The 25,637-nt window shown below is 47.0% G+C and overlaps 1 protein-coding gene across 1 annotated transcript in view; it reads left to right on the forward strand.

The window, feature by feature from the left end:
• LOC147732424 (uncharacterized) overlaps positions 1 to 25,637 on the forward strand; it is a 2,559,122-nt gene that overhangs the window by 2,196,171 nt on the left and 337,314 nt on the right. The window contains exon 89 of the mRNA XM_086954262.1: positions 6,420 to 6,582. Within this exon, the coding sequence (XP_086810388.1) occupies positions 6,420 to 6,582 (163 nt within the window). The remainder of the gene's footprint in view (positions 1 to 6,419; positions 6,583 to 25,637) is intronic.

The following is a 25,637-nucleotide window of genomic DNA, read 5'->3' on the forward strand; positions in this document are numbered from 1 at the left end:
GAAGGTAGCGGAGTTGAAGGAACAGTTGATGACATCGCGGAGATGGGGTGCGCTGATGGAGTCTGCTTTGTTGAAAATGTGGTGGGGACAAGGGTCGGTTGGCGATCCTGAGTGGATGGAGTTCATCAGGCGGATGGTGTCTTCAGTAGTGATTGGGTTCCAGGCGCAAAGGTTGTGAGAGTGCTGTTTTGGTTCGGAGGTGGGTGGAGTAGACTGTTCTTCGGACTGGTTTTCAAAGTTGTTATGTATGTCGGCGATTTTGTTGTGGAAGAAAGAGGATAAAGAGTCGCAGAGGTCTTGGGAGGGAGTGATGTCGTTGGTGCCGGCAGTGGGGTTGGTAAATTCTTTGACGATGTTGAATAGTTCCTTGCTGTTGTGGGCGTTGTTGTCGAGTCGATCTTGAATGCTGATTTCTTGGTGGATCGGATCAATTGGTGGTGTTTGCGGGTGGCGTCCTTGAAGGTGGTCAGGTTGTCAGTGGTTGGGTTTTTTTCTCCAGGTTTTCTCGAGAGTACGACATAACTTCTTGGATTTCTTAAGGTCATCGTTGAACCAGGGGGCCTTTTTGCTACTTTGTTTGATCTTGTGGTTTTTCAAGGGTGCTAATTCGTCAGCGCTGTGGGTGATCCATTGTGTGAGTTTGGTAGCAGCTTGGTTTGGGTCTAATGATATGGCAGGAGGGTTTTGGTTAAGCGATGTGAAGAGTTGGTCGGTGGTGATTTTGTTCCAGTTTCTTCGAGGAATAGGTTGTGGGGGGTTGTGGGTCGTGGTCTTTTTGTAGCTGAATTGAACGCAGCTGTGGTCCGTCCAATGGAGCGCTGTGGTGTGATCGAAGGAGATGTGCTTGCGGGAGGTGAAGATAGGGTCGAGCGTGTGTCCGGCCAAGTGGGTGGGGGTGTCAACAAGTTGTTTGAGTCCGAGATTGGCCAGGTTGTCCAGAAGGGTGGTGGTGTTGCTGTTGTTTTTCATTTCCAGGTGGAAGTTGAGGTCTCCCAGTAGAATGTAGTTCTCGGAGGTGAGGGCATGTGGGCTGATGAAGTCAGTGATGTCTTCGTTGAATTGTGTGCGGGTTCCTGGTGGTCTGTAGATGAGGGTGCCTCTAAGTGTGGTCCTGGGGTCGGTGTGGTGTCATGTTGGCAGCCAAGCATCCACCCATAACATCTGTCTATGCAGAAAGCTGGGAGAAGTTTGCTGCTTCCTGGCACACCCAACCTTTAAAAGGGGAGCTATCGGATGTTCTCCTTTTTTGTTTATTTCTAGCCCAGCAAGACCTAGGGTTGCTATTCTATCTTTTGAACCCTCTTAGGTTTGACAGACCAGCTAACACCGTTTGCGATGGGCATTAACACGTGCAAGCTGTCTACCATGCGAATTCTTGTCTCACAATAATTTATTTCAGGCATTTACAAATTTAGGAGACGTCTTCTGGCACACGCCTAACTTTTTAAATCAAAAGCTCCAGAACTTCAGTCTTTTCTGTCTTACTGTGCTGTACTAATGATTGTCCAATTCTCGTATTAGATTTTATAATGCAGAATTGTCTTAAGACGCTTTTCTGCATAAAGTCCTCAGAATGAGACAGCAACAATTGCCCTTTTAATGTTGTGGATTTATTGTCAGGGCTTGGTGGATTGCGTGACCCCACTCCTACTTGCTTTTGTGCTGGGGAATCAGATGTTTTAATCTGCCTTTCCTATAACTTTATTGTATATGAGGGTGTTGAGCCACTGGGGAATACGTTACTGCCATCACATAGTATTAATGATTTACCGTATTTTACATGAAATACTTGGTAAAGGAGTTATAAATGATGTGCTGTGCACAGTCCATAATTGTAATGTTTTTGAACTGCTCCCACCATTAATGATCACTACCACTTGTGAGCATTTGACTGCCCTTGGCTTTTACTGATCTTTACATTACACCCTGGCCTATCACCAAATGGAACGTCGGGAAATATCCTTGGTTCGCCCGCTAAACTCGACTTATGTTCTTCTTGAATGGAAACTCTCCAAGGGTTGAGCAACACTTTCATGCCTTTGTGGCTGGAGGTGTATGCTGAAAGGAAAGATCAGATTGACTACTGTGCTGTAGATGGGCCAAATGTGGACTTTGAAGGCACATCTATTAGTGTTCATAGCTAGATGGGCACGAAATATGGCCCAGGTAGTTTGCCTGATGTCACGCTAGCAGTTGTGGGATGAGTGATGGATCAGTGCTGAGCCAGGCGGTTATGCACAGCAGCACAGAGCTGTCCCTTATTAGGTAGGCCGATAACATAATCGATATGTAGAATAACATCTCTGCCCCATCCTTAGGGCAGTGAAAAGACTTGAGGCCCTCACTCTGTTCAATTCAGTAATTACTCAATATGGCTAATTGTGCAGATATCAATAACTTGTGAGGCAACAACTTTTGAAACTGAATGAATGAATGAACCATTTATAGAAGGCACAGTTGTCTGACAGACATCTCAGTGCTACCTAGACTGAATTACTGGGAAAAAAGAACAAGGCTAATTACCATGATTGGAATAATCAGGTTTTCAGTTGTTTTTTGAAGGTCTGTTCATTGGGGGTGCTTGAATTCTAAATGCAAGGGCGCTCCAGAGTCTAGGAACCCAACAGAAAAAATACCAGCCACCCAAATGAGCATGTCGAACTGCCAGTGTAACCAGCAACAGGTACTCAATGTACACTCAATCTCGTTCCCTCAGATCCAACAACCATGTCAGATTTGCAGTTCCTAGAGCAAAAAGAGCCCGACTGGGAGGACGAACTTTCTCGGCCAATGTGGTGACACTATGGAACTCACTACCCCCTGCTCTTCAACAGGCCCCATCCGAAGTCTGCTTCAAGCATTTGCTGAAAACCTGGCTGATTGCCCAGCCACGCTAGATGCCACCCTCTTCCAGCTTCCGCGGTCATTACATCTTGTTCTTACAGCGCCGGGACACCTCCTCGTGAGGTAGCTGTTCGCGCTATATAAAATTTTGTAATATTATTATTATTATTATTATAACAGCTAATTGGGGGATCTTAGAGTTCTTGTAGGATGGCATGCTTGGATTCTGTCTCCCTCAGTTGTAGCGGGCCTCTGTTATGAAATGACCATAAGGTAATAAGGAGACATTTGAAGTGACTATGTAGTCATTCTGGAAGCCAATGTAGATGTTTCAGGTGTTCTAAAATGGATTAATGTCTGGGGATATTCAGTAGAAGCCTGGCTACTGCATTCTGGATCAACTGATGTCATGAGTGATGTCACTGACCATGTCATGAGTGATGTAATATGTGACGCCATCAGCAGTGCATTGCAGGCGCGCAAGTTATAGTGAGTCCAACTAACTATAACGTGGGAATTTCAATGGTTTTATGTCAGTAAAATTTCCAGCTAACTATAACTGGTGTGAAACCTATGGTTTTTTCAGTGAATTTAATAGGTTTTTTAAATGCTAATTCCTAACTATAACTGGTGTGAAACCTATGGTTTTTTCAGTGAATTTCATAGGTTTTTCAAATGCTAATTCATAACTATATATAGGGTTTCAAACCTACGTTTTGTTCAGTGAATTTCAAAGGTTTTATAATAGCAAATTTCTATAGCTATGAAATGTAATATTTTTTATAATGAATCCTATATTCTATATTTATGTAATACTATTTTTTTTATGTATATTGTTCATGGTTTTTAATTTTTAAAAAAAAAATTTGCCCTCGAGTGCTCCCAGGGCGCGTACCGGTGAGTGCACCGGTAAGCGCAATCTTGCGGAGCGCCCCCGTGCGCGTACCGGTGAGCGTCCCGTTAGCGCTATTGCCACGAACAAAAACATCATTGTGACGTATCGCGTAGCCACGTCCCCGTGATACGCACGGCGTAAGCGCACCCGGAAGCACTCTAGCACATACGATCGCGTTACGTAAGCATCCGACGCGCTTACACTACGCGCCCCTGGGCGCGTAGCGTAAGCACGTTGGGTCATGTGACCTAAAAATAACACTTTTTATTGGTTCAGGACAGTTTTGGTTTCCAAATGATGAAAGCCCTGGCCATGTGACCTGAAAGTAACACTTTTCATTGGTTCAGGACAGTTTTGTTTTCCTAATGATGAAAGCCCCCACCTTTTTTCCTCATTCACACTTTGTACTTTGAGTGAGGAAGACCTGTTTCCAGAGCTATTACTACCTATTTGTACTCAGAAATGGCTACAGTAGCAGCAGCAGCAGGAGCATCTCAGCCACCACCACCACCAAGAGGACCACCACAACACCACAGTGGTGGAGATGAAGAAGAGGAGGAGGAGGAGGAGAGGAGGAGGTTCCTGCCTGAGGATACTACCCCATATAAGCCTAAACAGCACATTATCTGGGAGATTTTTTTCAATCCCAAAGGACCTCAAGAAAGTAAATGCGCCAAGGGTTCCTTGTCTAATCTGTGGCACTGTACTTTCCAGGGGGAACCCTAACAAAAAGTACTCTTTTGGCAATAACACCATGATTTGCCACATGCAACGCCGGCACCCTAACAACTATGCTGCGGCAGAGGTCCGAGAAATGACCAGAAACCCTCCCCAATCTTCACCCAGCACCTCCAAAAGTAAGCAACCCACTCCATCGGGTCCAGAGACAAGGGAGATGGTCCCAAACATACAAACCCAGTTTGGACAATACAAAATCAGTTGTATATTTTGTGGTAAAACAATTACCTATGGTGAGCAAAGCATTAAACTCATCAACCGTGCTGGTGACAACCACAATTACCCAAAAAAACCTTAATATTTTACTGATTTGTTTTTGCTCCAGTTGAGCCGTTTACAATTCCCTGTTTTTTGTTTGTCCCCATAAAAATAACAAAAAAAATATAAAATTGTTCATAAAAGCCAAAAAAAGTACAAAATGTTCAAAAAAACAATAAAAATAATATAAAACAACAAAAAGAAGAAAAAAACAGTTCTTTTTAGAACTACCTCCAATTTATAAAAAAATGCTACATTTTTTAAAAATTCTGTCATTCTTTTTTCCCCATGGTACGCTCCCCGATTCGCTCCCCGGTGCGCGTACCGGGCGCTCCCCCGCGCAAATGGCCCCCACGCATATGGCCCCCACATCAAACCTGGGGGGTCAGGGGGGTCTACTCTGCACCCTTTTAGTAATTTCCCTCTTTTTTTTTGGCCACCTCTTGTGTCTCGATCCTACCGAGACACAAGATGGCGGCCGCTCCGGACTGTTTGGAATGTTGACAGACACCCGAGAGCCAATTAGCTTTACGCGCGCGAACTCGCGTAGCGCGCTGGTACGCGTCCCGGTGCGCGTACCGGGGCGCGCTTACAGATATATATATTTTTTTGAACCTAAATTACTCAAAATCCACTGGAGCACATATCTTGAGACATAGCAAAGGCACATCGGGCTACCAGTCCCTACAATTTTGCAAGGTTTGGTGGAAATCCATTCAGCCGTTCGGGCTAAAAGTGAGTCCAACCGCCCTATGGAAATTAACATGGGGAAAACACGTTTTGGGACCCCCCTTTTATCTCGACCCCCACTCAACGAATCCCCCCCAAACTTTCAGGGAAGAAGCGGAGCGCCGCGAGGCAAATTTGAGGAAAATTTCAGGCAGATCCCTCAACCGGCGCCAAAGTTATTCCCAATAGAATGTTGCGGATTCCCTATACAAAATAATCCTAACTATAACTACCTACTGGCGACCGCCAGTAGGTAATATATATATATATATATATATATATATATATATATATATATATATATATAACAATGTTCCTGTTTCACCAATCCATGGTGAAAATAAACCAGGTCAGGACCTCTTGAAGTGCTAATTCTTTAGTCGATCAAAGAAGAGGCAGCAACGATACCATCCATAGAAGTAAGTGTTTATTTCGCAAAGATGAAATAAAAAGACATGGTGTCGTCCATGACGCGTTTCACTCCACAAGGGAGCTTGTTATATATAAATATATATATATATATATATATATATATATATATATATATATATATATATATATATATATATATATATATATATATATATATATATATATATATATATATATATATATATATATATAAGCGTCATCAGTGGCGTAACACATATTTATGCCCCCCGCAGAGTGCGAAGAAGGACCCCTGTGCCCTGCATATATCAGATATTCATTGGCCTTTGGTTGAATGGAGCCCCCCTGAAGGATGAGGGGTGCCCTCCACCGCAGGGGTTGCAGGGGCCTGGGTTAGGCCCCTGAGCGTCACCTAGTAATGCTGACTTAAAGATGAACAACTGGAAGTCACAGCAAGGTTGGTATTTCTGTACCACATCATGTGTTTTTTTCCTACATGTAGAAATGCACAGGCACACATCTTCTGTGCATGTTTGTGTTAACCTTCCTATTCTCTTCCTTCCAGTAGTGCTACTTTTGCTCAGCCTTCTGCTGTTTCTCCTGCTCGCAGTGGCTGTTGTTCTGAGACCGGCTAATTCCGAGCCCAACCCCTTAAAAAATTGGAAGCCCAGATGGAGAAGCCTTGGAGAACCCCATGTCCCTCCTGAATACATTCTCACTAAAGACAGGTGAGTTTCTCGTTTGGATGAAAAACAAACAATGTTCTATCTGAAAACAAATGTGATTGTCATAGTTGGTACGTACACACCGAGCTCTTTTTTTTCCTGACCAGATGTGGTCCAGTGCCACAATTGATAGCAGTAAAACAGGAAGTCCGGGTTGTAACCCAGATTACCCTCATTAGCCAAATGGTGTGATCCGGGACATATCAATTTAGCTTCCTGTCTCTCAGTTCTCATAACTGCCAACATTCAGTGCCAGCATTTAGATCCCTTGAAAACAAGTTTCCTTTAATACTGAATGGTTCGCATAATAAATGGGCAGATACGTCTAGTCACATCGAAAACTAAAATTGCACCACTTGTGACACTCATGAGAACTCACGAATTAAAGATATTTTGCAGTCCTTGATGCATTTTATACAGTGGTCATATGTGTAACATGAATGAATGAATACATTTGTTTGTTTCAATTAATAACAATTGTTACAAAATCATAGCATGTGTCTAACATTACTGCACCACGGAACAACCTATTACTGAACCCTTCATACCATGGGTGTGCCACAAAGCTCCAGGAGAATTGGAGCAATCCCACATTTCATCTGTTTATGTAAATTAGTTTTATTTGGGTATCCTGAAAATGTGGCATGGGTCAAACAATGATAACTCCTCTCTTACACAATTCGATAAACGTTTCCCTGTATTACCCTCGGGAGAAACCACTTAGCTCTTCAAGGGGCTCCTACTCACACACCATATTTTACCAAAACACTCAATTTAGTAATTTTGATTCTGGACCAACCGGCCTGACTAAGGATCAATTTTTGAGTATTAAGTCAGTTAGGGAGACTGCAACAGTAAAATATTCATTGAAGAGATCAAGGTGTGTTGATACCTACGTGGAATGCTGCACGAAGGGATTATAAGGTGAATATGATATGTATAAATACTAAGGTTGTGAGGTTGATTGCAACTTTGGGGCTGAAAATGGTTAATGAGAAAATGTGATATTTATGGTAATTTGTTTATTTTTGCATGTCTCAGGCAATTACAGAAAATATAACATTTCTTTCCATGTTTCTACACATTCCCAGCTATAAAACATCCTTAAAAAAAAGCAAAAATCTGATTTATATTAAACTGATTCTAATCTTTTTGCAACGCATATCTAACAGGTGTGCTTTTAATTTTGAGATTCCATTTTTATTTAGCATGTTTGCAAACATGCCATCTCTTTTATATGAAAGAGCAACACGCCAAGGATTCAAAAGGTTTGTTAGAAAGGAGATAGGGTGACCATGTATTATAAAGAATAAAATCCCCTTGTTGTACTTATTTTGATATTGTGAGTCACCTTGGATTTTTTTGACCTTGTAAAGGAACTCAGCCTTCGTCCTCATTCCTCTATATGGTCACGGAGCATCTCAGTCACTTACAGTATCGTTAAAATGTACAGCAAAGGGATACCACTGTTTAGTTTGGGTCTGTGAAGTTAGGCTGCTGCCTCTTTGTTCCATGCTATACTTTCACAAAGGGGATAGATGTTATATATCTGTGGCTGATGATGAGCTTCCAAAGTTGGGATATAGAAATCAGATAACAGTTGGTAGTTTACCAACTCTTCCTTGATGAATTCCGGTAGCTGAGATCGGAGTGTAGAGTTAATTTGCTGAAGTTGTTGGAAAATATTTTGATTTAAGAGTTTCATTCCTAAGGTTGGGGGTTGTGATGTGGGATGGATGAGATGGTTGAGGGTATGATGTAATAGAGTGATCAAGTCAATCTAATCGATACAAGAGCTTAGACTGAGCATATAGCTGGGAATGTTTGATACAGAACGTTTGTGTGACAAGCTGTAGATAGTAAGGGGCCAGCGACTTTTTCGGTAGGCACATATCTATATTTGAAATACTTTATTCAGTGGACTTCCTGATTTTTAGTTGTATTATAATGCATGCGATCCTGCAATCCCTGTAGGAAAAAACTATCTTTAATTTCCTTATCATAGGTGACTTGTAACACACCTAGACACCTGTAATAAAGAAATATTGTAGCTGTTCAACAGTAATAAGCTATTACAGTTGAGGGCTGACATCACAATGCCTGTTGCCAGAGCCAGCAGCCAAGCTGAAATACATCACATAGGCATAATTAAAGCTACAGTGTAGCAATGGCAAGCAGAATTTATACTGATACAAGTAGCAATGGCAATCTTTAGGTCATGCATACAAGAGCTATTTGCTTTGACAATGTTTTCTAGCCATGTTGTATAGCAGAGCTGCTATAAAACATGGCTAAATAATTTTAAAAACACTATGATGCAGGTGTATCATAGCGCTTTTTAGGTCTGGCCTGAGCCAATGTGCTTGCGCATTGCTCAGGCGAGATTATAGTAAGGGAAAAAAACAGTCTACCAAAACGGCAGATTAGACACAGTTCATGTGATCTATGCACGTGCACAACGCCAGCCACGTCACACACCACCATTTGTTTGTGCCTCGCATCAGACTTCAAAGGCTCCCGCTCCCCCCAATCAGACTACAAAGGCTGCCGCTCCCCCGCCCCCGCATCAGACTTCAAAGGAATGCGCTACCGCTCCCGCTCCCCCGTCTCCGCCACAGCAATGCCGAGAGCTTGTCTCCACCTGCTCTGCCGTGTGCTTGTATCTTCCTTCCTTGGCCCTGGGTGATTTCTGTGTTTTCCCATTCAGTGTCTTCTTGACCCCGTAGTTGACTGCTGTCCAAGCCCCAGCCCTCGCTGCCTCTATCATTATACACTCTCCCTGTTTTTTTCTGTTTCCCCTTGCTTTTCCCCTGCTCCATCATTCTGTGCTTTGAAAAATTGAACGTGCTTTGTAGCACTCAACCCTGCATGTTCTTAGCTTCAGTCTCTGTGCCGCTGCACCACATCACTCAGGGACACCACCAGATCACTTAGGGGCACCACCACATCACTCAGGGACACCACCACATCACTCAGGGGCACCACCACATCACTCAAGGGCACCACCACATCACTCAAGGGCACCACCACATCACTCAGGGGCACCACTTACGGGTCCAACCACATGACTCAGGGACACCACCACATCACTCAGGGACACCACTACATCACTCAGGGACACCACTACATCACTCAGGAACACCACCACATCACTCAGGGGCACCACCACATCATTCTGGGACACCACCACATTACTCACAGACACCACCACATCACTCAGGGAAACCACCACATCACTCAGGGGCACCACCACATCCCTCAGGGACACTACTACATCACTCAGGGACACCACCACATCACTCCGGGACACCACCACATCACTCAGGGGCACCACCAAATCACTCAGGGACACCACCACATCACTCAGGGGAAACCAACACATCACTCAGGGACACTACCACATCACTTAGGGACACCACCACATCACTCAGGAACACCACCACAGCACTCAGGAACACCACCACATCACTCAGGAACACTACCACAGCACTTAGGGACACCACCACATCACTCAGGAACACCACCACATCACTCAGGAACACGACCACATCACTCGGGAAAACCACCACATCACTCGGGGACACCACCATATCACTCATGAACACCACCACATCACTGAGGGACACCACCACATCACTGGGGGACACCACCAATTCACTCGGGGACACCACCACATTACTCGGAGACACCACCACATTACTCTGGGACACCGCCACATCACTCAGGGACACCACCACATCACTCTGGGACACCACCACATCACTCGGGGATACCACCACATCACTCGGGGACACCACCACATCACTCAGGAACACCACCACATCATTCTGGGACACCACCACATCACTCAGGGGTACCACCACATCACTCAGGGGCCCACTCAGGGGCACCACTACATCACCCAGGGACACCACCACATCAACTCACGGACACCACCACATCACTCAGGGACACCACCACATCACTCAGGGGCTCCACCACATCACTCAGGGACACCACCACATCACTCAGGGACACCACCACATCACTCGGGGACACCACCACATCACTCAGGGACACCACCACATCACTCGGGGACACCACCACATCACTCAAGAACACCACCACATCACCCGGGGACACCACCACATCACTCAGGGTCACTACCACATCACTCAGGGACACCTCCACATCACTCAGGAACACCACCGCATCACTCAGAGACACCACCACATCACTCGGGGACACCACCATATCACTCAGGAACACCACCACATCACCCAGGGACACCACCACATCACTCGGACACCACCACATCACTCAGGGGCACCACCACATCACTCAGGGGCACCACTCACGGGCACCACCACATCTCTCAGGGACACCACCACATCACTCAGGAACACCAGCACATCACTCATGGACACCTTCACATCACTCAGGGACACCACCACACCACTCAGGGACACCACCACATCACTCAGGGACACCACCACATCACTCAGGGACACCACCACATCACTCAGGGACACCACCACATCACTCAGTGACACCACCACATCATTCGGGGACACCACCACATCACTCTGGGATACCACCACATCACTCGGACACCACCACATCACTCAGGGGCACCACCACATCACTCAGGGGCACCACTCACGGGCACCACCACATCTCTCAGGGACACCACCACATCACTCAGGGACACCACCACATCACTCAGGGACACCACCACATCACTCAGGGACACCACCACATCACTCAGTGACACCACCACATCACTCAGGGACACCACCACATCACTCTGGGACACCATCACATCACTCTGGGACACCACCACAGCACTCTAATACACCACCACATCACTCTAATACACCACCACATCACTCAGCCCAACCATATCTTCACTCAGCACCACAACAGCACTGTCCTTGCTTGCTACCATTAAGCATTGCCATAGCCAATAGGACTCGCATTAGGAAAGCGTAATCTATTGGCTTTGTGAATAACAATGCTATTAATTTATATATTTTCAAAGCCAACACATATTTATAAAAATTGTCATTTACAATACCAATAGCTCACACTTTCCTAATGTGAGACCTATTGCATTGCAAATGCTTGTTAATCATTACCCCCAGGCAACACAGAGGTAGGGAAAGCAGGAGACATGGACATAGGTGGGGTTGGAATAAAAAAAGCGCTATGACACGGCCAGTCCTTGACGCATCCTATTGCTTTTTTTATTCCTCCCCTGGGGCAACACAGATGGAGGGAAGGAGGGTGGGAAGTTACATGGAGGGATGGTGAATTGGAGGGAACATGGAGGGTCCAGGAAGGGAGAGAGGTAACAAGGAAAAGGGATGGGATGGGGCAAGCATAGAGACAATGGGGGTGGAAGGGAGGGGCTAGGGCATGGATATGGACAATGGAGAGTTTACGAGCCTTAAGGGGCTAGGGGTGGAACATAGAGGGTGTACATGAAGGATACAGATGAAGAACATGCACTCTTGTAGAGTGCTTCAGCAAAAATAAAAAAGTAACACCTGAAAAAAAGGAGAAGTGGAAGGGCACAAGTAATGCATCCATGCTCCAGAGGAGGAACAAACACACAAAGAGAAAATGAGCCCATGGAAGCTAGACAACAAGGAGCCAGGTAATAAGAGTAACAATAAGGCCAAATAATGGTAAGCAATGGGCAGCCTTGTAGTCTCCTGAAAGATAACAAAAAGCTAAAAGCAAGAGACTTTTAGGCGAGACCTATAAAACGGAAAGGAAATGCAGCTTCGTCTGCTGTGTTTTTCAACATGAACAGAGATAAGCAAAAAGGAAAAATTTATGGCAACGTGTTCATTTTTGCAAGCCTCAAGTAATTGTGGAAAAGATAAAATCTTGGTCCATGTTTCTGCACATTCCCAGTTATAATTATTATTTTTTTAACCAAAATCTGACTTGTGTTAAATGGATTCCAACCTTTTTGCCAAAAATATCTGACAGGTGTGTGTTTTTAATTTTGAGATTGTACTTTTATTTAGCATATTTGCAAACATGCTATCTCTTTTTTTTTGTGTAAATATCTTTTTATTGCAGCAATGTCATGAATGCATACAGTATATTCGAGCCATTTCCCTTGGCGCTCAATTGAAGCGCAACTCCCCCACCCCCGTATCACACAGCCATTCAGCTCACACCCCGGAGGTTGAGCGGCAATATCATGGGGGAAAAAACTGCGCTGGAGCATTCTGTATTGGTCCATAACTACCAGGTGGTTGGGAAATGGCAGAGCTGCTTTTCGGTCCTAACGCTCCCTCTTCCGTGCCCCAAGTCCAGTTGAACCAAGAGTCACTTTTTACCCTTACTGAACATCCATCCCCCCCTCCCCCCTCAACACTCCCATCCCCGCCTACCCCTCTACCCTCGCCCAGAACCACCCACAACCGCGCCCCCGCCCAGTCCCCCCAACCCCCAGGCGTGCCAGAGTACCACCGAACCGAGTTCTCAACCCTCCCAACTAGACCAGATCCGAAGCAGAGCACCAGGATCTATCAGCAACTATTCGTAAGTCACCACAGTGGAATGCAAATAGGGGATCAACAGAGTGGGCCTAAGCCGACCCCCCGTCAGGAGCCGGACTATGCACCGGGGTGTCCTCCTCTTCCATGTCCAGGAGCGTGAGATCTAGGACCAGCCCCTCCCACGCCCTGGCCCTCTCCAGTGCCCTGTCATTGCCCGCCCTGAGCGCGGCCTGCAGCCGAAGCTCACCCTCACACCGAGCCCATTTATGTAGCTCAGCCTTCCAGCGCTCTACCGTGGGGCCCCTGGTCGCCTTTCATTGGGACGTAATGGCCCGCTTCGCCAGGAGGAGCCCCAAATCCAGAAACTTGCTAGTAACCTTGTTTTTTGATGTGTGTAGGAACCAGTGTAGTATGCAGTGTGCCATGGTGAGTTGCAGGTCCCTCTCCGTTACCTCCCTCAGAACCTCCACTACCTCCCTCCAAAAGGACCCCAGCTCAGGACAGGACCAGAACATGTGTTGGAAATCGGCGAGATCCGCCGGGCAACGCGGGCAGGACGCCGAGTGGGTCGGGAAGTATTTATGTAGTTTGTCAGGGGTCAGGTAGACCCTGTGTAGGACATAAAAGTGCACCAGCTGGAATCTCGCGTTGCGTGTCCCGTTTCGGGCCCCTTCCAGTATGCCATTCCATGCCTCCTCGGGGATCTCAGTCGCCAAGTCAGCCTCCCATTTCGCCTTCAAGGCCAGCAGTGGAGCGACGGATTCCGAGACCATGCGTCGATATAGGCACGTGACAGCCTTGACCGTCCCCGCCATCATCACGACGTACTGGCAGCCCAGGGACAGCGGTGGCTCCAACATGCCCGCCCTCCAGTGTTTGCGGATCGCTGCCGTTAAAGCCGCGTGAAGGAGGAAGTCCCCACGCGCCAGCTCAAAGCGGTCCTTCCGGAGGTCGAAGGGCAACATCGCCCCATTTTCGTACAGGTCGCCCATGGATGACAGCCCTTGCTGGTCCCAACCGTCGAGCCTGCGCCACGAGCCCCCGTGCGGAAATGCCCCGCAGAGTTTAAGTGGGATTTCAGGTGCGTACGGAACCGTAATACCGCTCCTTCGGCGATATCTGCTCCAGCATTTTCGGGCCGTCGCAAACTCCTGAGTAAGGTGGAAATCCCCCATCGGAAGTCCTAGGACAATCCGGGACAATACCTGGACCGGGCCCGCCGGTTCTCCTGATCCGTCCTCCCCTTTTCTGGCTCTTGCTACCCACTGTGTTAGCCATTGCAGTTGCGCCGCCAGGTAGTAGAGCTCGTAGTCCGGCACTGCCAGTCCTCCATCCGCCCGAGGGTGGAGAAGTGTGGCATGTGCCACCCTACGCCTGCCCGCCCCCCACAGAAACCCGATAACCATCGATCTCAGCCGCCGAAAGTAGCTCGCCGGGATCCAGATCGGGAGAGTCCCGAAGAAGTAAAGCAGCCGCGGTAGGGTCACCATCTTGAGTAGCGCCACTCTCCCCATGAGTGACAATGGGAGCGTGCTCCAAAAGTCAAAGTTCCCTTTAGTGTGCCTGATCGCCGATCCGATATTTCCCTCAAGGATATCGGCCCTGTCATGGAAGATCGAGGTGCCAAGGTATCGCAGGCTCCTCTCTTCCCACGTCACGCCCTCCGTAGTTTGTGGGCATGCTCTCCGTGGGCGGGCTGGGAATAGGTGGGACTTCGCCCAGTTCACTCGGAGGCCCGATACTCTGCTCAGCGATTGCAGGAGGGTCTTAGCTCCACGCAGGGAGTCCGCCGAGTTCGCCAGGAAAAGCAGCAGATCATCTGCGTATAATGCGATGTGGTGTACCTGGCCATAGACGTCCAGGCCCTGATACGCCTGGCCCAGCCGGGCTCGCGCTGCAAGGGGTTCGACGGCCAGGGCAAACAGTAGGGGGGAGAGAGGGCATCCCTGGCGGGTTCCCCTGCCCACCTTGCACATCTCAGAGATGACCCTCCCAGTTCTGACTCTCGCCGTCGTGTTCTGGTAGAGCAGCATCGTCCAATTTACGAAGCCTTCGCCGAGGCCCAGCGTGCGCAGAACATGGAAGAGATAAGGCCATTCCAGGCTGTCAAAGGCCTTCTCCATATCGACAGCAAACACCACTGCCTCGTCGCCGTCATAGGTGTCAGCCTCCAGTACATGCAGGAGTCGCCGCACATTGAGCGCCGTATTGCGGGCCGGGATGAAACCCGACTGGTCCGCGTGGACCAGCATGGGCATGTGGGGGAGCAATCGCGTCGCCAAGATCTTGCTTAAAATCTTGTAGTCCAGGTTAAGCATGGACAGTGGGCGGTACGCTGTTCTGTCCCACGGTTGCTTGCCCGGCTTCAGCAGGGGGACGATCAGCGCCTCCCTCATGGTCGCAGGAAGACAACCCAGCCGCTTCGACTCGTTGTACAGCCACGTCAGCCGGGGCGCAAGGAGATCCGCGTAGGTGAGATAGAATTCCGTAGGGAATCCGTCGGTGCCCGGCGTCTTATTCCTCGCCATGCTCTTGATGGCGACCCGCACCTCTCTCTCCTCGATCTTGTCCCCGAGCCGCTTCGCGTCCTCCTCTCCCAGTTCCGGCAGGTGAAGACCCTCCATAAAGGTCTGGAACTCCTCCAGCGAAGGGAGGACCCTGCTGCAGTAGAGTTCCGTGTAGTAGTCGTAGAACAACGCGTTGATCCCCTGCTGATCAAATCGCGCCGCCCCCGCGTGGTCCCTGAGCTCAAGGATGACCGAGCTCCGACGGGCCGGGTTGGACAGCCAGGCCAGAAGAGCTCCCGACTTGTCGCGTTCCGAGTGCGCTCGCGTGAGGTAGGCCTTGTAGTCAAAGCACCGGAGGCACTCCACCGTCGCCGCCACCGCCTCTCGCGCCCCCAGCAGGGCCTCGTGGGTGTGAAAAAAGCAACATACCAATGATTTAAATGGTCTGTGAGAAAGGGGATATGTGACTATGTATTATAAGGAATAAAGTATCCTGCTGTACATTATAAAGATAGTGTGAGTCACCTTGGAGTTTTTTGTCCTTATAAAGTAACTCAGCCTTCGTCCTCATTCCTCTATATGGTCGTGGAAATGCTCAGTGACTTGCAATATAATTAAAATGTACAGCAGGGGATGCTTTTTCCATGTGAAAGAGGATAAGGGATTCTCGGAGCAGGTGGTTTAGACCATGTAAAGAAATGAAGTATCGCATCACAGAAGGACTCTACCATCACGTTTAGGAATACCTTTTATCCCATTTTTAAAAGTAGAGTATTTAAACTTCCCTGCAACGGAGAAAGTCAGCGAAAAATGGCTGACAGGACAAACTATATAGTGAGGATAAAAATAGGATGTAGTTAGAGCCCACAATGAGAATTATTCGTAACACAACAAACCAATCAGTCCTTTCTCCTTCAGCGATTGATTACTGAGTGCAATGTGAGAAATTGGGTTCTGCTCAACAGTCAATCATCCAGGGTGTGATAAATCCTGCTACTACTCGAAAAGTTGACGTGACATCGAACATGTAGTTCAACATAACGAAGCAACAAAGCAACTGAATATAGCTCCACAAGGATATTACTAGTAGTTTTCTTGGTCATGCCATTCCAGCTGCCACATTCCGAGCCAAGGGTGCCAATTCCCTCCCTTTTAATTCAAGCCAACCCAGTCAAAGAGGCATCCCATATACTTACCTCCAAATCACCCAGCTTTTCCTTGGTTTTGTCGTAACTGAATTTTGTTTAGCCTGTGAACATATATCAAAGGCCTGCATGACATCCTCATGGAGGCAATCTTCTGCAGTTATGACATTGAAAGGAGTCTTTAAGTCAGATAACATCATGAGTATACTTGGCATTGAATTTTTAAAAGATCACACCTTTCATCATACAATGATAACAAATTAGCCTGGAGCGACCAGGAAACAGGGAATATGGCATGAACCGCAAGGTCAATTTTTCATTCCCTGGGTTTTATAGTTGTTGGAGTTTCTGTCCCCCAGTATCCATCACTTCTGTTACACCCATTAAAATGTGGTATTTATTTATTTATTATAGAGTTTTGTATAGCGCGAACAAGACCCGTGGGTATCAGAGCGCTTAACATCGAGGCGGGTTACACATTGACAGTACAGTATCAATATAAGACAAACAAATATGAGATAACAGAAACTATGGCTATAAGGGTGTCTAACTATATATATTCCAAACACATGTGCAATTAGCAATAAAAGGTGAGAAAGGCCTAGCTTATATCACGATCCTTATCAATCGATAAGGTGAGGTAGAGGTTATATAGTTTGTATAGTTTGGCGGATACAGCCGAGGCTTGTGTGTGGCGTCAGTCTCATGTCCGTGATAGTATTCATGAGGAGGCCACCCTTCAGCTGATGCAAATGTTCATATCAGCGATCCGTCGGCTTCCCTATGCAAGGTATTTACTCATCATTAGGCTTTTCACTTCCCGTTTGAATAGTACAATATTTTGAATCTTCCTAATGCTTGGGGGGAGTGAATTCCAGACTATGGGGGCAGCTCCGGAGAATGCTCGGTCATAAGTCTTTTTCTTTCGGAAGATGGCTGGTCTCAACAGCAGCTCCTTGGAGCTTCTTGCTGGTCTGTTTACTCCCGATAGCTTAATTTTCTTGGCTAGGTATCCTGGCGTGTTATAGTGCACCGCTTTGTGAGTAATACATGCTATCTTCATTTGAACTCTGGCCTCATAAGGTAGCCAGTTTAGTGCTTTCAGGTGGGGAGATATATGATCAAATTTCCTAGATCCAGTGATGAGTCTTGCCGCAGCGTTGAGACAGGCTTTTAGTGGTGCTGTGGATGTTTTAGGTAGGCCAGTTAAGGTAGAGCAACCATATTCGATCCTGGATATCACTAGGGATTGTATAGCCAATTTTAGATCTGCCTCTGAGATGAATGGTTTTAATTTTCTTAAGTAGCTCAGATGGAAGCGGGCACTTTTCGCCATTGAATTAATGTGGGCTTTCATGTCGAGATTCTCATCTAATGTGATTCCTAGTGATTTAGCTGAGCTGACTAGGGTTGGTGTGCAGTTTAGCGCAGTCACCAATTTGGTCCATTCCTTTACTTCAGGGTGGCTCCTTGGAGGTGAAATTAGCAAGAATTCTGTTTTCTGGGCATTTAATTTCAGATGATTCAAAGTTAACCATTGTAAAGCCATCTTTAGTGTCTCATTCATTAGATCTATGTCATCAAGGGAGGCGATCTTTAAGTATATTTGCGTGTCGTCTGCGTACATGTGGTAGGATATCTTTGATTTCCGAAGAATGTCTGTGAGGGGTTCGACATACAGGTTGAATAGATTTGGGGATAGTGTTGAGCCTTGCGGGACCCCAATTGCATTAGGACAGGGGGGTGAGATTGCTTGGTTAACCAGGAATCGTTGAGATCTGTTTCTTAGGAAAGAGTTGAACCATCTCAGCACATTTCCAGACAATCCCATCCTGTCCTGTAGCCTGATCAATAGTGCTTCGTGATTTACCGTGTCAAAAGCAGATGACAGGTCTAGGAGAATCAATAGGCATGCTTGATTTTGGTCTAAGGCTTGTAGCGCGTCATAAACAATATGCAGGATCGCTGTTTCCGTGCTGTGCCCTGCTCTGAACCCCGATTGGCATTTGTCTAGTAGGGAGAACTTGGTGATGTGTTGCTTCAATTGGCTCTGCACGCATTTCTCAATTAGTTTGGCCAGTAAAGGGATGTTGGTTACTGGTCGATAGTTATTCGGATCTGATGCATCCGCTGTCGGTTTTTTGATTATTGGCACTACTTGTCCTGTTTTTAGGCAATCAGGGAGGATCCCTTGTGTAAGTGAAGCGTTTATTATTTTGGTCCAGATAGGAACCACAATGTGGCTGATTTCTCTTACACATTTTGCAGGTAAAGGGTCATGATAGTGGTTATTCGGTCTGATTTCGGACAGCGTTTTGGCGATCTTGTCCTGGTCATATAGTTCAAATGTGTCCCAGTTTGCTTTATTTTTTGTCTTACTACTCTCTGTTATCATGCAGGCCTTGCTCGTCGGCCGAGGTTGGGTCGGGAGGATAGCCGCGGCTTTTGCGAGCTCTACCTCTAGCGCTTTGGTCTTCTCCGAGAAAAATGTGGAGAACTCCTCGCAGCTTAAGGAAGTTTTTGAGTTCTCTTGAGTTGATTTGGCTAATTTATCTGATTGCTGCTTTAGGATCTCGAAGAGTTTTCTTGGTCTGTTTTTGGCATTGTCAAGTTCTGCTCTTATAAATTCTTTTTTGGAATTGATTACCTTTTTGTTATATTCGTTTCTGATTTTTCTGAGGGCTTTCCGCTCTGGTGAGGAAGGGTGTTGTCTCCATTTTCTTTCGGCTGTTCTCAGTTTGCGCCTGTCCTCATTCAGAGACCCACTAAACCAAGGATTCTTTGGCTTATCTGTGATCCTTTTCAGTTTTAGTGGCATGGTTTCATTGACGATATTTCCAATTGAGGTTAAGTAGTGATCAGTCAGCTCGCTTACATTCTGCATGTCGTTAGGTGGCTTTAAGCCTCTCTCGCAGCTTTCAGCCAACAGCTCAATATTCGCTTCTTTTATATCTCAGATTAATTTTTTGGACTTGGGGGGTTGCACAGTCCTACCCTTTTTCACTGTGGGCATCACAAATGTTATGGCGTGATGGTCAGACCAATCACACAGGTCTATAGCGCGGATTGATGCCTCTTTGTTTCTTGAAATAATCCAATCTAAGGTCGCTCCTTGCGCGTGAGTGGGTTGGGTGCATGCTTGTGTGAGGTTTAGTTCGGCGAGGAACTCTTTAAGCGAATTAACCAGTTTGTCATTGTTGTCGTCCCAGTGTAAATTAAAGTCTCCCAGGAATATGTTGTTGGCTTCTGGATTGGAGTTGGCCGTTATGATCTCTATTAGTTGCTCTGTGAACTTGGCGTTATCTCCTGGTGGATGGTAAAATGCATGCAAGTTGCATTTTTGATTGCTTGATGATCTTATATTCAGACCAAGGTATTCACACAATTCTAAGGGGTCGGCTTGGATCAGGTTGACCTCTATCTCTGTTCGGTGAATGCAGGCTATACCTCCTCCTATTTTCCTTAGCTAATAGTCTAATGTTATAATGAGGTGGTACTAAGAGATCAATGGCGGGAGCTGATGATTCCTTTAGCCATGTTTCCGTAAGGATTGCCAGGTCAATTTCCTTATTGATGATGAGGGCTGCTATGTCTGACGCATGTTTAGTTGCTGAACGACAGTTGAGTAGAAGGCAATTCAAGGGTTTATCCGAGTTAAGGAGGTTCCCATTTTCGGATTCAGTTGCTGTTAACTGGATATGTTGTAGATTGAGGTGGATTGCTTTTCTGTCATTCTTTCTGGATGTTCTATTAGAATCAATTGGTACTGTTTTGATTCTCTCCTCCCTCCCCCGGGCCGGTTGTTCATAGGTTCGGAGTAAGGCCAAGGTTTCTTCGTTAGACAAGGGGTTTATCCTGTCTGGTCTGTTGAGCCTATTTTTTCGAGACAAGGCCATCTCGTCATTCCTTTCTTGTGCGGAGAGTACTAGATTCTGGATATGCGAGACCTTGGAGTGCGTGCTTACCGTCATCTCCCACATCTTTTTGATTGCATGTGAGATTTTCATCGAGCCTTGTGCCAGGTTGCCTACTATTTTCTGGAGCTCCTTAATTTCTTTCTGGTTTCGGGGTGATTTCTTAGTGCGGATAGACCTCCCAGTTCGGGTTGTGCATTTTGTTCTTCTCCGTAATTGATCTGTTCTCATTCTCCCAGTTCCATCCTTTGTATCCTCGGTTGGGTTGTCGCTTCTGATTCTATTTGAGATGTCATTTGAGTTATCTATGTTGTGTGGTCCAAGTAGTAAATTTGTGGGTGGGGATCTATCCGACTCTGGTATCAGATTTGAGCGAGGTATCGGGTCATGTAGTGACTCGCTAGGAGCTGAGGTATCCTCATCAAGCAAATTTGCACCGACTGGTGGCGGCATCAGCTCTTCTCTTTGGACCTGGCCCTGCTCTTCATTTGCCAGATTGGAAGACCTCTCAGTTCTTTCTGTCTTATTCTCTGGGGTTGCCTTCTCAATTTCAGTTATATCTCCAAAGCTGGAAGTTTGAGTGTTGTGGCCCCCAGGTCGGTTGACGTCTCTAGTTGTAGTATCAATGTTGTCACGCGTGACTTCATGTGGGGTCATGGGTAGTTGGTATCTTGGTTTCTCCAGAGTTTCTTTTACTAGTAGGAAAGTCTTTTCAAATTCCTCAAGGTCCCTATTGGCTGCTTGTATCAGCACTATTCCCGTTTTATATAAAGTGATGCATAATTCTGCATTGCATCTTCTTGATGGAGAGGTCATTATTTTTGTGCCATGAGTGATGTTTTTCCCAAGGAATCAGCTAACTCCACACGTGAAGTTACATAGGCCCTGTAGGCATTCTACAATTCAGTAAGAAAGAGTTGATAACTGTCTCTTTAGGAATCAGTGGGGCTTTTTTTGCAAACAACTGATACAACAAGGGATACAAGGTAATTTCTTTATCATGAGTAATATAACCAGGACAGATTTTACTTGATCAGACTACTCTTCCAATTAATCCACCATATTGCTGCATTTCCTGATCAAGGGCATGGTCGGCAAATTTACTCAACTGCTCATGCGACGGAAAAGCTAATCAATACACTATGCACTTCATGCTGTTCGGCATACATTTTATAAAAACATCAGAGTAAGAGTACTCCACCCCTTATTCCTATCCCAGGGTCTCATTTATTATCAGGTGGCCTTTGTCACAACTTTGTAACCTAAATTAAGAACGCAATCAGGAGACGCAAATCATTAGGGCTCCTAAATGGGCTGTGTTATGAGGCATAATGGACCTAGATCTTTATGCCTACTTCCTCAGACAAACTGACATGTAAGGCCCAGTATGTAGCAACAAATTAAATACTGGGTTTACAAATAACCTCTTTTTTAGCCGGAGGGTTTTTAATTATTTCTCTCTGCTGTGCGTTCAATGATTATTTTTATTTGGAAGAGTTTTGATCGATTATATAATTTTAATTCTGTTGCGCTCTAAAAAATATATTATTACCATTGATGATCTCATATGAAGTGTGTAACATTTCGCACACCTACAAATTTTATATTGCATTCGGAGTGCGATTTCTAAAGCAATCGATATACATGTATGTTTTGTGTAATTTTATGTCGATTTTGTTTTATATTTTATTGTATGATATATTTTAAGCTGACTATGGGAGAGAGCTTTTAATGTATGTGTTGGACCCGGCCCTTTGGGCAGGTTCACCCCCAGACTTTTTGCTTTTTCCTAGCCTGTTTCTGGAACCTGGTGGTGGTGATTTTAGGCCTCTGCGCACTTTTTCACCGTGGTACAGTGTAAAGTGCTTGAGCTCTCTGTGAATGAGTGGTGAGTGGCCTGCCCTCCCATAGGAATGAATGGGGAATATGTATGCCCATGGTAGTTCCTGATGTGTGGGGAGTGCAGGGGCGAGTTTGGTATGTACGAATGAATGCTGCAAAATGATATATGCGGCATGACTGTGTCTAGTCTAGAAGTACTACTTTTGGAAGTTGGCATATTTGTGTAAGTTGGTGCTGGCGTGTGATTGGCTGGTGAGCCTGGACCAGAGTGCCTGGGCCTGCTTGTGGATTGACTGTCTGGTTTGAGGATGACAGGGGCTGGAGAGCCCGGGAGGTTGTCTGAAGTCAGCCCATGGATGAAAGGCAGCATCTGCTGCCAGGGAAGTGGGAGGAGATGGCACCTGATAGTGAAGGGCTGTGCCTGCCTAACTACAAAGCTGGCTCCACCTCCCGCTGGGCGACTGTCACCTCTGTCCCTGATACTGAAGGGACTTCCCTATAACCAGTTCTAGCTGGTTCTCACACTGCCTGCTTCAAAGGACTTCAAAGGACTTCAAAGACTTTTGGCTGTATAAGAAGGGGCTGTGTCCCCTTCCAAAATGTTCTTGTTTCTGACTTGAATCTACCAGGGGCGGGCGCTGCCCAGCCCCTGGATGCCTGGAGGACTTCTGGGGGGACCCCTCTGCCTTGCCTGGGCTGAGGGGGGGACTTTGCTGGACTTTTTGCCCCCCTAAGCACCTTGAAGTGCTTCTTCTTTGCTATAGAGCTGGGAGCGCTGGATTTGTCCTTCATAGCGCTGAGAGCGCTTTATTTCCTGCCCATGGCGCTTTGGTTACACTTCTAGTGCTGGAGCGCTTTATGTGCCTCTATAGCGCTTGGAAGCGCGTTGCTGCTGGAGGCCGGCGGCGGATCGGCGCGGGAGCCCACTCCGCTTATTTTGCCGACTTGGATTTGCCCCGTTATTTATTTAATTAGCGAGTGCCCACCTCGCGATTTCTGCCCGCCTGCCTGCCTAGCGAGGGCCGCCGCGCTGCCCGCAGCGACCCGGAAGTACCTGGCCGGCCGGCCAATCCCTTCGCGGCCGGCCGGAAGTCCCGCCCCCGCAGCCCGGGGGAGAGAAAGGGAAGCCATGGTGTTTGCCGCTTCCCCCTGCCTGGGGGAAGCCTTTGTCGGTGTTGCCGGTCTCCCGTGCCTGGAGGGAGACCGGAGAGGAGCCTGACGAGGGAGGAGCGGAGGGGGCGCGGGGCACATTGTCGGTGCCCGCCCCCACCGCAAATCCGTACCGGCAGCTAGGAGAAGAGCCTGCCGATGCCAGGAGGGAGACCCGTGGCCGCCAAGAGAGATGCTGCTGTCCGGAGGAGCCCCCACCAGAGGAAGGAGACCGGTGAGTGGGGCTCTGATCGAGGCGGTAGGGGGGGTGTGTCGGGCACGCTTTCGGTGCCGCCCCCATGACCTGGGCCCTGTTCTCCCTTTCTGCTGCCCCAGCAGGGCAGCGCTTGGTGTTCAGAGTCCCCCGAGAGGGACTCCAACAGAGTTAGAACACTTTGGGCGGCCCCGGTTGGCAGAGGGCCGCCCCGACGACCTGGGGCATTACTTGCTTCAAGAGCCCCGAGAGGCTCCGGGGGTAGTGTTGGTCCTGAGCCCACGGAGGCTCCAACAAAGGGGCATATGTGTTGTAAAGAGCCCACGAGGCTCCCAGCCCTATGTATTTTAGAGCCCAGAGAGGCTCATGGCGCCATAATTGATTTAGAGCCCAGCAAGAGGCTCAGGGGGCATTGGTTGTTTTGAGCCCTGCAGGGCTCCCCCATTTGGCGCATTTTCGGTCCTGGGGCTAGTGAGAGCCCCAGCCACAGATTTGACTTCTCAGCTGCCCAGCAATTAGTGGGCAGCTGCACCGTTTAGGCGCAATTTCAAGAGAGTCCCTGTGTGGGACAGAAAGGGCACAGTGGTGCCAGGCCTTCACAGCTGCGCAGCACTTAGTGCCAGCTGCTACGTTTAGGCTTTCCTTTCTTGAGACTGGCGCTGCATGGCAGCGCACCCTGACATTGAGACTCAGGGCATCTTAGCCCCAACAAGGCCAGTTGGCCTAGGGACTGCCACAGGTGGTGGCTTATGTAAGTTATCCGCAATGTGATTCCTATGTTTTTAATAGTAATTGCCTACTGTGTGTTTTTGCGCTATTGACTTAGGTTCTGACACCTCTGAATGTGTAGGTTTATGCATCATGTGTCTTTCTTTCCATGCGCTGCACCTCTGAATGTTTAGTCATCATGTGTCTTCTTGTGCTGCACCCCTGAATGTATTTTATTGCATCATGTACTTAATTCTTAACACCTCTGAAGGTTTTAGGCATCATGTGTTTCTCTTTATTACTCCTCTGAATGTGGTTCATGCATCATGGGTAATGTGTTCTGGTATACCCCTAAATGTATTTTATTCTTAGGTGGTTGTCCTTTTTAGTACAGGTGGTCCTAGTGAGGTCCTGGTTCCTGTTACCAGTGGATTATGGTTGTGATCTTTGTGATTACCATTTTAGGTTTATTATTTCTTATTCTAGAAGTGCTATATCTGAATCTGACAGTGGCCCATGTGGCCCTGTCTTGTAAATAATCCCATGTGAATATTACCCGTGCCAGTTGGCCCTATGTATATGTGTGATTTTATCTGATGTGTTTTTACAATACATAAGTCATTTTTATAATAACCTTGTGTGGAGTCTCTTTTGTGGTGTGCCTAGTATGTTGTTGCTGTTGTGCGCTGGCACAAATGCTTTACACATTGCCTCCGAGTTTAGCCTTACTGCTTGTGCCAAGCTACCAAGGGGGTGAGCAGGGGTTATCTTGGCGTGTGACTTCCTTGCCCTGACTAGAATGGTGGTTTCTGCCTGGCTTTGGCGTCAGCCTTAGCCTACCAGAAATAGCCAGTTCTAACATTGTTGGTCAGCGGTGCGGATTTGGACTTGTGTTTGCGCAGTGCCACAGCGACAACTGGCTACATTACAAAACTCTGCAATTTATTTCAGATAGTCACATGTTTGGGATTATTGTTTTGGATTTTTGTTTTTCCTCAAAGTGTCATTTTCAAATGTGTTTCTGCGCTTTATGTTTAGTGGCAGATGAGAGAAAGTGACAGGGCGGGACGCCAGTAGAGGGG

Source organism: Lissotriton vulgaris, chromosome 2_1 (genome assembly GCF_964263255.1).
Source record: "Lissotriton vulgaris chromosome 2_1, aLisVul1.2, whole genome shotgun sequence".
NCBI classification, from domain to species: Eukaryota; Metazoa; Chordata; class Amphibia; order Caudata; family Salamandridae; genus Lissotriton; species Lissotriton vulgaris.